General features: G+C 39.1%; 1 protein-coding gene across 1 annotated transcript in view; it reads right to left on the reverse strand.

Moving 5' to 3' along the window:
- Positions 1-17,125, reverse strand: part of Vps13D (vacuolar protein sorting 13D) — an 866,734-nt gene that overhangs the window by 190,424 nt on the left and 659,185 nt on the right. The window contains 1 exon segment of the mRNA XM_068226303.1: positions 3,483-3,707. Coding sequence (XP_068082404.1) covers positions 3,483-3,707 — 225 coding nt within the window.

The raw sequence follows: 17,125 nt of genomic DNA on the forward strand, positions 1-17,125 counted from the left end.
GTCACATCGTACAAAGGTGCGTGTATTAGGTGTGGCCACATGAACTATAGTGATGCTATTACCAAATGCTTCCAAACAGGACCAAGGTGCTATAATTTTGTTCTTGGCTGCTGAAGGACAAACACTGGACGACATCCATCGGAGAATGAGGACTGTGTATGGGGCAGCATATCTGTCGAAAACCACCGTCGTGCAATGGTGCACCAAGTTCCGTGCGGGTTGCGTTTCGACACAAGATGCCAGTCGATCTAGAAGGCCAGCCTCGTCCATTACGGACAACAACAAGCGGGCGTTGGATGAGGGCTATAGTCCTGATCTCTCCCCATCCGATATCACGCCTTCTGTCCCCTCAAAAAGGCCTTGAAAGGTCGACGCTTCCTGTCGGACGAGGATGTGCAGCAGGACAGGATGTTTTACCACACCGGGATCTCCAACCTGGTGCGTCGGTGGGATTAGTGCCTCAATGCTCATTACGATTTTGCCCGATTGGCATCCCGATTCAGAATTGTACGGTTGTCGAACAGAAAATTTTTGATGCCCCTCATAGTTCCATGAAAGACGATCATGTAAATGTAAATTACATAACGGAAAATTTAAGCAAAAGTAAACAATCCATTAAAAAGCTTGTTAGACTATCCCTTAATAATAACTACGAATATAGTTCCACAAAATTTATTCATGTAAACGTAAATTACATAACGGAAAATTAAAGGAAAACTAATCATCCCATTAAAAAAGGTTGTCAGACTATCCCAAAATAAATAAATTGATGATGATAATAATAAAACTGCAAATATAGTTCCACGGAAGTCATTCATGTAAATGTAAGTTACATAACGAAAAATTTAAGGAAAACTAACCAACCTGTTAAAAAAGCTTGTTGACTATCCCTAAATAGTTTTCAAAAACAATTCAAATTATGATAACAATGATAATGGTAGATTAATCTAAACAATGAAAATTACCAGTATAATGGACAGCCCTATAGATGCTCATTAAGAACCGTTAGATAGTTTACAAAAAGAATTGTAAAACAAGGAAAATAATAATAATAATAATAATAATAATAATAATAATAATAATAATAATAATAATAGTAGTAGTAGTAGTAGTAATAACGACAACAACAGTAATACTGAAGGAAGCGCTAAAAATAAAAAACAAAACACAGTGTGTTATTGACCTAGCGAAGGAGAGGGGCATGACGGGGCAAAAGTAGGTCAACGGACTACAGCAATTTCGACCCACGCCAATGACAGAGCAACAGTTTTTCAAAAACCTTGCAATTAATTGTTCAATGTGACGACCACTAGTCTCAATGCATGCATGGCAACAGTGCATGAACTTCTGCAGCACTCTCTCAAAGATCACTGGTGTCTGTTTTACCAGGAGACAGGCAGCTTGGACCCTAGCAAGTAGATCTTCATCTGTTTCTACGGGGGTTTCATAAACCAACAACTTGACATAACCCCAGAGTGCAGCAGAACTGTTTGCGCCGTTGCCATATATGCATTGAAACTGGCAATCGTCACTTTGAAGAATTACTATGAGCTACATTGTTGTTATGTTGTGTAAGCTGTGTATGTCTATAACACAATAAATATGCATTTCCAACCATTGGTTCCCTATCTCAATCTAATTGGTTGTGGACCCACTATCACCTGTTTCAAACTGATCTGTATATGAGTGTGGTTTGATAGACTCTGATGATGTATTTTCAAGAAAGAAACATGTCATTCTATTTTAATTAAGCTGTTTGCTTTGCAGGTGTAATACTGTTACCTTATGTTTTCTCTTTCAGATAGTTTACAAATTTATTTACTCAAAGTTAGTTTCAGCAGAGTGAAGAACCTTACAGTTATAAATTTAAGATAAGTAAGCGGTAGAAACAGTATCTTGGTTCTGACCATTTCTATGAGTAGAACATTTATTACTTGTCAATATTTCAGATGCACCTGTCTTAACAAAATCTAGCATTTACATTCAAACCAGATCTGTATGTATGACTTCTAAATAGCCATAAGTTACATTTGGAGGTAATATTTCTTTCTTCTGAAGACATCACAAATTTTTCAACTCGTGGATTCTTTCAGCAATAATTTTATTTTCACCACTATTTTAGCATATTTTTTAAAATCATGGGACGGTTAACATAAATGGAAGATCACATGAAATTCTGCTAACACTCCAGAGAGGCAAATTTTGCACATACTAATTCTTAACCAGTACAGGCAACTACCAGTAATTTCAGTATCTTTGCCTGTGATGTCTCGAATAGAAATGAATCTAAAGAAGAAAGATTACTAAAAAAACATGACAATTAAAATCTAATATGCCTTATCCTTCAATGCTCTTGAGATTAGTCAGAATTACCTGCTTCCACAGAGAAACTACCACCACCACCAACCACCACCACCAACCACCACCACCTTCTCCACTGTCTTCACTGAAACACTCCTCGGAGCAATCACGAGCACTGGTTATTCCCATTTTCTTAAAAAACTATTTTTTTAATTGTATCGTAATGTAGTAAATCAGTTCAACTGATTGCTACTGTATTTTACGGTTTTAATTAAACAGTGTGACCCAGATGACATCTATCCATTCAATGTATAAGTAATTAAGAGCCTTTAAATAGTTCATTCATTGAAATATTCAGTGGTAGAAGAATGGATTCTTGTTCTGCTGGAATTATGGCAGGAATAGTGCTTTTTATTTTCACTTCCTTATATATTCTGTAGACCACTACAGACATTGTCTAAAACCAACAATGATAGTTTGTTCATTAGAGCTTGCTGTCAGTGAATCAATATGATTTTGAGCTACTGGCTGATTGAGATATTAATCCTTTCTTTTGGACCTTAGGTATGTTATTCAGTAGCTTTTTATTTAGCCCTGACCTTTGTTTGAAAAATACTAAAGACAATAACATCTTTCTGTTGAGAGTTAATATTTTATTTATTATCACACACAATAGTTTATCCACCCTTGTAACATTTGTTAAACAAATAGAAAGTATGTCATTTATATTGATTGTGGTGGTCTGAGATGAGTTTAAAAAAAAGGAAATAATAAAAATTACATAGAATCAACTGAACTCCCAGCTGTAAGTCACCCACCAACACTAACTCCAAAGTTCTTGATCGTGTTACTTGTCTGTTTCCAAAAAGTGAGAAGTAGAAACACACAAATGATGATATGTCAAAAGATTTGAAGGAGTGACAGGACAGTTTATTTTCTTAACTCAGGAAGGATAGGGATGATTAAGGGATAACTACACAAAGAAACTGAAACATTTGATACTTTGCAAATAAAAAAGTACAATGGAATGTGCAAGGGAAAGAGACGGGCCTGTAAATATTTTCAATTCATTTGATTGTTAATATGTAAGATGTTGAATTGGCAGAAGAGGATCACCCTTCTGTCGCACAGCCAATGGATTATCTGACAGTTATGAGAATATTAAAGATCCTCACACATACCAGAGTAGTTGCAAAACAGCGTTGTGAAAACTGTAGTTGATAGCTTGACTTGTTGTGGAGTTGGAACCGTGGCATAAGAGTTACAATGCTGGTAGAACAGTAGCGACCACGACCTCTTCTTACACTGATGCCCACTTCATAAACAATATCTGGCCGGTTGTCACGCATACTCACTCGCAGTTGCAATGACTGGATGATCTTGTGCAAACTGAAGTGCTTACTCCACTGAAATGCAAATCATGTTAGAGAAAATCATGTTACTTGACTGGACAAATAACAATATACACAGATACATACATATATACAGATATTCATACATACATTTTAGCATTCAATTTGGAAGCCTCTTTGAATTAACTAAACATTTCCTCAAACCTCTATTTGCAACTAGCTCAGTAGCCTCATTTACTCTTAACCATCAACACTTTGGTCTCCCTCTATTTCTCTTACTCTCCATGACTGTGTCCATTCACTAAATTATTAGAACGTGACCCCTTTTTTAGAATTGATTAAGGAGTATTGAGATGAGTAAAATATGAAATAATAAAGAAGTTTTCCTATCTTTTTTAGATTTTTGAGAAGCTTGATGATGATCATTATGACAGGTGGACTTTCACCCATTCTTTCCAACTATGTTCTTGAAAAGGTCATCTGTAGTGGAGATTTCCTAGTAATGGAATCAGGCAGGACAGTGGATCTAAAGCAGTGAACATCAATTGCTTTGCTTTTGCAGATGTTGTACTCCTAATGGCAGATGACCTCAACATCAGCCACTCTTAGGTGGAAACATTATAAATAGTTAAAGCTGTATATTTCCAGATTTTCTTTGAAAAAAAACTGACATAATCCTATTGGCTTTACGTTGCACCGACACAGATATGTCTTATGGCAACGATGGGACAGGAAAGAGCTGGAACTGGGAAGGAAGCGGCTGTGGCCTTAATTAAGGTACAGCCTCAGCATTTGCCTGGTGTGAAAATGGGAAACCATGGAAAACCATCTCCAGGGCTGCCGACAGTGGGGTTCGAACCTACTATCTCCCGAATACTGGATACTGGCCGCACTTAAGTGACTGCAGCTATCGAGCTCGGTGCTGACATAATGATGCTGACCGTCATAAATACCACTGTACTTCTTGATACCAAATATGGAAAAATCAAATGCATTCATTTTATCGATCTTGGGAGAGATAATTTCTTTTAATGCATTAGAGAAAGAAGTTCTGAAATATTGGGCCAAATGCATGGAAACAGCTTTTCATCTCTGTACATCCAGTCATCAGTCCAGAACAATCTCATGGCAGGAATAATACTGCCACTACACCACAGTGGTATGTCTCGAAGCCTTCTATGCAGCAGAGTGCTGAGCCCCCATTCCCCATGGTGAGATAGAGAGGATCCAAACAAAAGAAAGAAAGAAAGAAAGAAAGAAAAAAGATTTCTACTAAGGATCCATAGACCACATCACAATTCTGAAGACAAAATATCACCTGAGATACAATACAGGGCTCTATTCTAAATTTTCAAAAGCTCTCACTTGTTACAAGGAAGTGCCGTCTTCTGCTCTACAGTCACCTGTCTCGAATGACTAACACCTGTGGTGAGATCGTACCATCTCAAATAGGTATGGAGAAATAAAATACAGAATAAGGATAGGAAGTAGGACAGAGTGCAATGGAAGCATAAGTACAGGGCAGTGGAGGAAATGAAATATGGATTATTTACACCAAGATTCCTGGTATCCACATCCAACATAATTCAACGCCACCAAGCAAAGTGAATACAAGCTTTGTCGGGAATGTAAAATATTGAGTAATTCAAAGGGGAGTAAGAAATAACCTCACAATGAACGGAAACCCAAGATCTATATACCAGTATACAGTATATTCAGAATTCTCTAAAGGACAAACATCCAAAAATCAGGTACAGTAATACAAGTACAGAGAAAGGGTTTGAATCCAAGAATGCAATCAACGTGGGTATAAACACCAGTAGGTGATACTGACTATATTTACAAATAAAATAAGCCATTTTCACCAGCTTGACAAACCTTAATAGAGATCAGGTACATCTTCATCATCATCATCATTTCCCTTTATCCAACTGTAAACGGATAGGGGCAAATATGGTTCCTCTCCACTTTCTTTGGTCTTTCCACCACTCCTCTTCCATTACTGTGTCCCAGCCAGCTTCCTTTCTATAATACTGCGTTGGATTGAATCCTTCCATCTCAATCGTGGTCGTCCACGCCCTCCCCTTCCTTGCATTTGCTTTTCCATCACCTACTTTTTGGCATTCTTTCATCACCCACTTGCTTTATGTGCCCAAACCATCTTAGTCAGCTCGTCTCTATTCTATCATTCATTTTTCCACCCTAATTTCTTCCCAGATTTTCTCATTTCTTATTTTGTCTCTTCTACTTTTCTGTATCATACACCTCAAGAACTTCCTTTTGGCTGCCTGTATGACTCTCAACCTTCTTTGTCGATATCCAAGTTTCTGCTTCTTAAATTGTTATGGGTATGTAGTACATCTTGTACATAGTTTCCTTTGCTTCCATTGGCACATCCTTGTCCCATAACGTGTTTTTCTTACACTATGATAAAAACAGCTTCCAGTTTGAATTCCCTTACTAATCTCAGCATCCAGTCGAGCATTCTCTATTAATTCACTCCCCAGGTATTTCAACGTCTCCACTACTTCCAGGGGCTTGTCTGCAAGTCTAATCTGACCTTTCCTTTCTTTCTCCCTTCTAGTCATAACAGGAGTTTTACTCTTTTCTACACTTATTTTCAATCCACATTCTTCAATCTTCCCATTCACCACATCGAACTGTTCTTGAACCTTCCTGTCGTCTTCTCCCCAAAAATGCAATATCATCTGCAAATAACATGATCTTCATTTCTCTTCCTCCATATGTTGCTTTTGCTGTTCTCATGATGTCATCCATTAGTATTGTAAACAGAATTGGCAATAGAACACTTCGCTGTCTCAGCCCACTAGTGATTTTGAACCAACTTGTTCTACCAACTTGTGTTTGCATGCAACTACAACATTCCTTGTACATTGCCATGATCATTTTTATTAATCCCTGTCCAATTCCTTTTTGCACCAGACTGTCCCCAACTTTAGTCCTGGGGACACTGTCATATGCCTTTTCAATGTGATTACCATATCATTCCCATACTCCCATTGCTTTTCCATTAGTTGTCTCATAATGAAAATGGGCTCTATTGTTGACCTTCCACTTCTGAAACCAAACTGATTTCCCTGTATCTGATTCTCACCCCTCAACCTTATTCTACTTTCCAGTATCCTCTCCATTATCTTAGCAATATGGGATATCAGAGTAATTCCGCTGTAGTTCTTCAATAATTTCTTATCGCCATTCTTGAAAATTGGGATGATTATTCCTTTCGCCAATCCTCAGGGACCTCCTTATTCTTTCAGACAATCCTGAGAACTCGATATGTCCACTGCAGGCCCACAGCTCCAGCTGCCTTTATCATGTCCACTGAAATTTCATCTATTCTGGCAGTTTTCTCATTCTTCATCTTTCTTACTGCCATTTCAATTTCATTCATTGTAATTTCTTTATCCATTTCTTCATCAACTAATTGCCTTTCCTGACTGTCCACTGAATGACTGTCATTAGTTCTCATGTTCAGCAACTTCTGAAAATACTCTCTCCATCTATTTCTTATTTCTTCTGGCTTTGTTAATATTATGCTGCCTTCATCCTTCACAAATCTGATGTTTACTTGATCTCTCTTTTTGTTTCTTAAAATACCATACAGTAATATCTTGCTGCCCTACATATCAACTCTCAATTTCTGTGTGAATAAGGCTGAGCTTTTCCTCTTTTCTTCCTCCACTACTTTCTTGGCCAAATTCTTTGCCTCCACATATTTTCTTCTACTTCTCCTTCAGTCTCAGATGTCTTCCATGCTTTCTTTTCCATTTTCTTTTCCTTCACTTTAATCTTTACCCTATCATTCCACCAGTGTGTCTCTCTGTCTTTCACATTTCCTGATGTTCTAACACATACCTTTTTTGCACATCCAACCAATGCTTCCTTTTTTTTTTTTCTTTACGTCGCACTGACACAGATATGTCTTATTGCAACGATGGGATAGGAAAGGCCTAGGAATGGGAAGGAAGCAGCCGTGGCCTTAATTAAGGTACAGCCCCAGCATTTGCTTGGTGTGACGGAAAACCATCTTCAGGGCTGCCGACAATGGCGTTCGAACCCACTATCTCCTGATTACTGGATACTGGCCGCACTTAAGCGACTGCAGCTATCGAGCTCGGTCCAATGCTTCCTTGAATCTTTTCCATTCATCTTCAACATTCCCCATCTCCGTCCTGGGTACCAAGGGTATTATTTCCCTTTGAAATCCTTCTTGTATGCTTTTCTCCTTCAACTTCCATACTTTAATTTTCTCTCTTCTTAAGGGTTTTTTTGTTTTTTTTTTGTTTCAATCTTTCCCATTTTCAATTTTACCATCACAACTCTATGATCTCTCTCCACCAAAGACTTTTTCAGACATGGCTGTAACATGTAATAGGTTCTTCCAGTGTTCTTTCTCTAGGATTATATAATCAATCATGGTCTTTGTTCGTCTGTCTCCAAAAACATACCTTGTAATCTTCTGACTTCCTAAACCAGGTGTCTCCAACAATCATTAGGTTCCTCATGCAAAAACCCACCAGCAACTCACCTTCTGGATTTACATTTCCATATCCAAAGGGCCCTACCACATCTTCCATTCCTTGTCTTTCCATTCCAACTTGTACATTTAGATCTCCCATCAACAGCACTTCCTTATCTTCTATCTGTCTCTTCACTTCCTCTAAAAAGTCCTCCAGATGTTCATCTATGCAACCCGTTTGTGGGGCATCAAGTACAGAGAAACTCAAATCCAACAACCACACATAAATGACGATCTGCATCCAAACAGTACATTTCTCAACTAACATCAAAAATGTTTATGAAAAAGATAATTTCCCGACCATTTTTACATGAAAATAAAAGTTGCATCAAAGAGGAGACAAATATTTACAGTCATACCAACTTTGAACAGAATATGAACTTCCAGGAAGATCAATGAGAAATACAATTGCAAAGGGGTAGAGTAGTATAATTTACAAGAAACTGCTGTGTTTTAACAATGTTAGATCTGCATAACTCGGACAGAGAAAATAAGGATATAAGAACCTTTTACAAAGTCACAGAGAAAGTTAAGTGAGACCGAAGGCGTTTTTAAATGTCCATTTGAAGTACGTATTGTCCATTCATATAACCTCTCCAGTTAGTCGGTAAAGGGTAGGCCATAAAATTACAATGTTACTTCCAATAGCAAAACTTAGTAGGTGCCAGTACTCATCATCATCATCATCATCATCATCATCATCATCATCATCATCATCACCACCACCACCACCACCATCACCACCACCTGCAGTTTCCAGCTGTTGGCTCGGTCTGCTTGGAACATAAGCCTCTCCAACTCTTCTTGTCTTCCCACCACTTCTACTTAGTCACTCTTGCCCAGTACTCTCCTCTTCTCTGTACACACTCTTCCACTCCTTTTATCCACCTGTCTTTTGGTCTTCCTCTTGGTCGTTTACCTGTTATCTCAATTTCGTGCATCCTCCTCGGTATCCTTTCCTCTATTCTCTTCATGTGTCCATACCATCTAAGTCTAGATGCCTCTATCCTATTCTGTAGTGGCTCTCCTTTTACTATAGCCCGAACCTTTCTCATTTCTCATCTTATCCCATCTTGTCGCTCCTATCCTGCTTCTCGGAAATTTCATTTCACTTGCCTGTATTCTATTCACGGCTCTCTGCCTCATTACCCAAATCTCAGCTGCATACGTCAAAATAGGTATATAGTACATCCTGTATAACACCTTTTTGCTTCTCTGAGGGCCAGCCTTGCTCCAAACCAGGCTTCTGACACTTTTCAGGAATGCTCCTGCTTGTCTTCCATGATGCTCGATTATTTCCTTATCATTTCTTCCACTTTCCTCTATGATACTTCCTAAGTACTTGAAACTCTCTATCTTCCTAAGCTGTTCCCCTCCAAGCATTATCCCTCTCGTAAGTCTCTCCTTCTTTCCAGTTGTGATCACTATCTCGCTCTTTTGGGCATTAAATTTCATTCCATATTGTTCCACCTCATGTACCCAAGCATCTAACTGTTCCTGGATATCCTCTTCCTTTTCTCCACGGACTAACAGGTCATCTTCAAACATCATCAATTTAATTTTTCCTTCTCCAATTTTCCTTGCCACTTTTGTAATTATCTCGTCTATTGTTACTACAAAGAGCAAAGGTGACAGAGCACTTCCTTGTTTTAATCCACCTTTTTGTTCAAACCAGCCTGTTCTCTCTCCTCCTATTTTCACACAACTGACACTCCCATTGTGCATCTCCTTCACTCTTTCTACGGTCTGTTCCCCGACACCTTTTCTCTGTAAGGCTGCCCATACCTTGTTTCTACACACATGGTCATAAGCTTTCTCAAAGTCCATGAAGGCCATCACAAGATTCTTACCCCATTCATAATGACGCTCTTGTAGTTGACATACTGCAAATATAAGGTCTACTGTGGACCTTCCTGGTCTGAGACCATAATGCTCTTCTCTATCTTTTTTTCCACCCTCTTTCTGATTCTATTCTCCAGAATCTTCTCAAACACCTTTGCACAGTGGCATATCAATGCGACTCCCCTACAGTTCTTAAACTCTTTTCTATTCCCCTTCTTGAAAATGGGTATGATTACCCCCTTCTTCCAATCTTCAGGGGTCTTCCTTTCCTTCCAAACTACTTTCAACACACGATAAAGCCACTGTTTCCCTACCTCTCCTGCTGCCTTCACCATCTCAATACTCACTTCATCTAACCCAGTGCTAACTCCACTTCTGCCCATGTTAAGTTTTTTACTTCTTCCCTATTTCTTACTTCCTCCCTGCTTCTAATTTCCTCCTCAGTACATCCTTCTGGGTTTAGTAAATCTTCAAAATACTCCTTCCATACTCCTTTGAGTTTCTCCATTTCCTGCACTTCATTTCCATTTTTGTCTATCATTATAACATCTTCCCTCATGCCTTTCCTCTTACTCTTGACCATTCCGTATTGTACTTTTTTATTTCCTTTGCTATCCTCTCCCAACATGTTTGTTCACTTTTCCATCCATTTTGTCTTCTCCTCTGTTCCAACCATTTTAGCTTCTTCCTTTTTTGTCTTATATTCTTATCTTGTCTCTGTTGTCCTCTGTTGAAACCACACCCTGAAAGCTTTATTCTTCTCCCTAACTGCCGCTTTGGCTCTGTCGTTTCACCATGGGGTCTCCTTGCATCTTTTCCTGGCACTAGTTCTCCCACAAACTTCCTCTGCAGTTTTTACTAGTGTCCTCTTGAACCTTTCCCATTCCTCCTCTCCTGTTTTTGAATCATCTGTTGGTACATTCAATCTTATTTTTTCCTGGTATTCTTCTTTGGTTTCCTTTTCCTTCAGTTTCCATATTTTGATGCATATTTCTTGCTTTTCTGTTTTCTTCCCTTCCGTCATTGTTCTTAGTTTCATTACCAGTAGTCTGTGGTCACTATCTAGGGCCTCTGATGGTATTACACTTATATCTATAACATTCCTCTTCATTTCCCAGTTGTACATCATGAAATCTACAATGGATTTCCTAGACCAGTCACTGCTATACCACGTTATCTTATGGCTTCCTCTCTTTCTGAACCACAAGTTCCCGACCACCATCCCATTTTTTTTTCTTTGCACAAATTCAGTAGTCTTTCTCCTTCCTTATTCCTATTTCCCCATCCTTCCACTCTAAGCACGTTCTCATAAACCTTCCTTTCCATGCCTACATGAGCATTCAAGTCCCCCATTACCACGTTATTTTGTCCATTCAATTGTCTCTCCAATTCTTCCTCAAAGTCATCTTTATCTTGTTGCGTGTATCCTGCTTGTGGAGCATACACTTGTACAATTTCCCAGGTTTTTCCTTTGACTGTTATTTTGACTTTTATCAACCTGTCACTTATCCCTTTTACTTCCTCTTTCAATCCATTCCTTACTACCAACCCTACTCCATTTTGCTTTCCCTCATCATTTCCTATCCAGTACAACCAAAAACCATTCTGCAGCTCTCTCCTATCCTCACCCCTCCACTTAGTTTCTGCCAGCCCTAGAACATCCAGTTTTCTTCTTTCCATCATGTCTTCAACCTCTTCTACTTTTCCGGTCAATGTTTGTATATTCAGTGTGCCAATTCGTAATCCTGTTCCACACCAGGGTCGTCATCTGTTACATCCGTCCGGCTTATTGTTCCTTGTTTCCCAGAAAGCGAGTTAATATCCATCACCGGCATGCTAGGCCTGTCGTGACTTCACCAAAGCCCCGTTAGCCGCCATCTTTTTCAGGATTTCTGTAGGGCCTTCACAGCTACCGTAGTGGTCTCGGGGCCCACACAGTCCCCACTGTACTTCACTCCCACAGGCTATTCCCTACTTGATGACATTGCCCATCTCCCATGACGTGGACAAGGGGTTGAACTTGTGGGAGACGGTGCCAGTACTACAATAGCAAAAACAACCACAGTGTTTATACCTCAGTACCTTCCCCATTTGTTGTATAATGAAGAAGAAGTCCATCATAACAAAACTAAAATAATGCACATCAAGAAAAGCAGTAGTACAATGGTGGTAAGTCAAAAAATGCAGCAGAGGTGAGTAGAACATGCTTCACACCAGAATATCTTTTAGAATTCTGGATCTTTTCATGACTTGAAAATGTACCACTCCACGGGGAAACTGCAATGAAGGATGATGTGGCAGGTGTCTCTGAGACACTGGTTCAACAAAGAAACAAGTTACAGAGTGAGAAGACAACCAGATGCAAAGTAGTCTGAAGAGCGAAGAACTATACTCTCCACCAAGATGAACGAGCACTAGAAATCCAAAAAGGCAGGCAAGTGTTAATCGTAGTCCTAAGAGGCCAAAATGATAGATTAAAATAATTAAAAATAGATTAAAATAAAAAAATATAGATAACACTGATACAAAAAGAAAACAATACGTACCTATGTAGATTAGGTAAGAGGTGACTAAAATAATGAAGACAAGTATTTACTGGCAATGTATAAAATTCCAAGCAGGCAAAATATAATTGAAAATTACATAAATTAATAATTAAAAAAGAATGTAAAATTTAAAATTGTGGATGAGTTTAATGTTCCTACGAACTGTCTTAATCCATGTTTTATATGCAAATAAGATGCAGCTTTTGCCCCAAAGAAATTTTGCCAAGGTAAGTTTCAAAATATTTCTTCTACTGCTAATACAGACACTTCTGAATTTAACTGCTTTCATCTTTCCTACTCTGTTTTCAATAACAAACCAAACCCCATGATGCTACAGCCCTGATGGGCCTCTGTCTACCAAGCAACTACTGCTCAGCGTGAAGACCACCAGATTACAAGGCGATGCATGGCCAGTCTGACTGTTGCTCTCAGCAATTATTCTTGGTTTCCTAAACAGGGGCTGCCATCTCACCATCACATAGCTCCTCAATTGTTTACACATGAGCTGAGTGGACCTTGAAGTAAAGGTCACTGACGTGGCTGGGAACTGGTGTTCTGTCCAAAAGTTAAGCATAATCACTAAATGAGGCCATACCGCCTGATAGAAATGTCAGATGGATTGCTTAACAAACGGAAGCTGAATCACACACCATATGTCACACAACTTGTCCAAAAAAACAGTGTCAGAAAGGTTCTGATAGCTAAGGTACACATTTGACAACAACTAACAAAACTTGGCAATGGCTTCCACAACAAAATATGCTGTTAATAGGGTGTATGGTTACCCCTAACGGCCAAACATGCTTCGCAGTGACGTGACATGCTCTCTATCAGATGGTCCAAGAGCTCTTGTGGCAGTCGATCCCATTCCTCCGAAAGAACAAGGCGAAGGTCTTGGAGGGTCCTTGGTGGAGGCTGTCGGGATGCAATTCGCCTCCCCAATGTATCCCAAGCATGTTCTATAGGATTCAGATCCACAGACCTTGCTGGCCAGTCTATATGATGAATGTTTTCCCCAGCCAGAAATTCAACCACCAGAGCAGCGCGGTGCGGTCGGGCATTATCGTCCATTAAGAGGAACTCTGGACCAACCACACCTCTGAAGAGTCAAACATGAGGTCCCAGTACCTCACACCTGTATCTCCGACTGTTAACAGTGTTCCTCGGACCATCCATGAAGATGTGCAGGTCCGTACAGCCATTCAACATCATGCCATACTGGTCCCGTTCCACAATGTTCCTGTGGTTGTATCGGCTACCTGGTTCTCTCCAAATTACTGTGCGACGGAAATCGTTCTGCAAACTGAAGCGGGATTCATCTGTGAAGAGCACATGCCTCCATTCATTCATGGTCCAGTTTCGATGTTGACAGCTCCACAGTAAACGGGCCCGTCTCTGTGCTGGAGTGAGTGGGACGCACACCGCTGGACGTCGGACAAACAGCCATGCTGTTCTGAGCCTCCGGTACACAGTTTGCCGGGAAACGACAAACCCTGAGACGGCTGCAAGCTCCGCCGACAACTGTCTTCCAGGCGGCCGAGTATTCTACCCTGCAAAACAGGGTCCAAATGGCGTCGTCGTACCATTATGTTGTCATGTTCACCACGAGGCTACACTCCGCACACTATAACAGGGCAAACACAACTGAGGGAATATGGGGCACAGGCACTGGCTGTGTTTACCTTGCAGTTATGCCGCTAGTCAAAGCAGGGAACACTCCTTTCCTACACAGAGCGAACACGTAACGTTGGTGGGTGCATATGTTGAGCGATTTGCGGTCTACTTCCTGTTGCCCTGCTTACTCGTAATTTATGCTTAACTTTTGGACACTAGTGTACGTATAAATTTCGGAAGTTGCCCATCTAATGTAATGAACACTTCTAGACTGTACTGACTTCAATTATTTTTAACAAACCTCAGATTTTTCAAATTACTGGAGAAGTTATGTGCATTTTCTCTCATGTAATTTTCTTTGCCATTAAATGCAAGGGAGAACTCCAAGCTATCAAAACACGTAACCTATTAGTACATTGACTCACATGAGGTAGGGTTGAACTGTCCTTTCAAACATAAATCAGTGCTCTTTATAGCAGTTAATGCAAACAGTGCCAATATAAAACAATGTGTGTCTACTGATGAAAAAGTAACAGTCCTTTGCTTCTAGAAATGAGTATTTAAGCTATCTATTAGTATGAGGTACAAATTTCAAATTACTTTCGCACTTGAAAAATAATTAACTCTATCTTTTAAAAAAATGTAAAATACCATATAAAGCAAAGTTTCCATTTGATCAGATTAAAAGAAATATGTAGTTATAACGATGCTCAGTTGAGGATAAAAAGCTGACAGTTGCCTATGGGATGAATAATTTACTTTGCAATCATTGCTGGGCATTAAATGAATGTCAGCTGTTGCAACTAATTCTTCAAATCTGTACAATAAGCATATTATATTTTTATTTATTTCTGACCACCATTATTACTCTTGTATCCTCATTTTTTCCATTCTCTATGAAGACAACCACATAATGTAAATATTGATATTCATTCAACAGAACTATTTTTGATTACTTAGGTTCATAATTATGAAATATTTACCTCTACTTCAAGTAAAAATTATAGAAAGTGAAAATTACACATTGCTAATATATATATTCTGTACTTTTACTAATCAATTATCAGTGTGACAAAATACACCCAAATATCACAAGAAATTATCAGGAACATCAACCAAAGTCAACAACTGCTCAGGATTTCAGATATACACACTGACAGAAAGTGGGTATGCATGGAAAACAATAAATTAAATGTATGTCATAAGAATTGTATTCTAGGATTAGAGATTTATCAGGATATCCTTGCTTTCATTGTGGACATTTACAAATTCTTCAGGTTCCCTTCCATAGTTTCTACTTTTATTTGATAACCTCATAAAAATTGTCACCGTCGTATCACATCTACAAGAGAATCTGCATTTTGTACTTTATATTATGCTGAAAGAGAACTTTGGAGCTAATTAATATTCTGATGATATGGTACAATTTTTAGGCTTTGGACACTGAGCTGATAGTAAGAAATAATCTTCAGTCGTAGGGCCTGTACTAGTCTGGCCCTGCGGTGTAGGGGGGCAACACATCCGCTTGTCACCCAGCGGCCCCGGGTTCGATTCCCGGCTGGGTCAGTGGTTTTTAATTGTAATGATTAATATCCCTGGCCTGGGGACTGGGTATTTGTGATGTCCTTAATCTTCCTTTCCTCACACACAACATTCCACAATACTGCCATGACAATTACACGCAGGTTCATACAATATAGTGCCAGTAGGGGCAAAGGATCCACATGGGTTGACACACCGAACAAATAGCATTTAAAAAAAAAAGGGCCTGTACTATGACTGACAGATAATCATCAAGACACATAGACAGCAGTTTTGCAAGTTTATTTTCAATTTTAGGTGACTTAAGATGATGCAAGTGTAATAGACTGATATGACTTGAAACAATATTCTTTAACCCATAGGTAAATAATGCCAATATCGTGCTAAAATTATCATCATCATCATCATCATCATCATCATTATTACGGCTTGTGAGGTATGGCTATGAAGTATGTATATGCACTTATTAGTACACTAGATGCCCTTTAATCTGAACTCCGTTAATCCGAAAGTCCGGTTAATCCGAACTGAAATATTCAATTTTTTTTAAAAAATTCTCCTTATTGAAATGAAAGAACATATTATAGAATGAAGATTTACTTGCATTGTATTAGTCATATTTTACTAGAATAACTTAATGTAAACATAATTACACATAATCAACCATCAATTACTGGTCGTTTATCTTTAAAAGTCTGTTAGTTTCTTTTGCTGTAGTGATTGGACCTAGTCTAAGATGCAGTGTTAAACCAGCGTCTTATAAACATCACATCAGTGGGTGTAGCAGCGGAGTGTTGCTCGACGTAGCATACAGCAATTTCTAAGGCGGCCGCGGCATCTGAATGTGACACTAGTTGTTCATTGTGTTCTTCTTCGTCATCACTCTGTTTCTCATCAACTCCAGATTTTTCTCCACCATAGATACAATTTCTTGGTCAGTTTGTAATTGATGACAGTCAGCTTGCATTCGCTCGCTAATGTCATTTTCATTGTCGTTCTCTCCTCTACGGGTTCTTAAATATCCTACAGTAATTTTATACAGTATTTTATTAACGTAACTGCTACAGAATGGACATTTCAATTTACAATATGTACTGTACTGCATTGTAGAAACTATTTTCCTCAGACGGTAGAGGAGCTGGCCTTCTGACCCCAACTTGGCAGATTCGATCATGGCTCAGTCCGGTGGTATTTAAAGGTGCTCAAATACGCCAGCCCTGCGTAAGTAGATTTACGGGCACGTAAAAGAATTCCTGCGGGAGAAAATCCCGGCACCTAGGCGTCTCCAGAAACCGTAAAAGTAGTTAGCAGGATGTAGAAAACAATAACGTTATTATTAGAAAATATTTTCTGGTTAATCCGAAAATTTCGTAATCCGAAGAGACTCT

Source organism: Anabrus simplex, chromosome 2, assembly GCF_040414725.1.
Source record: "Anabrus simplex isolate iqAnaSimp1 chromosome 2, ASM4041472v1, whole genome shotgun sequence".
Lineage (NCBI taxonomy): Eukaryota > Metazoa > Arthropoda > Insecta > Orthoptera > Tettigoniidae > Anabrus > Anabrus simplex.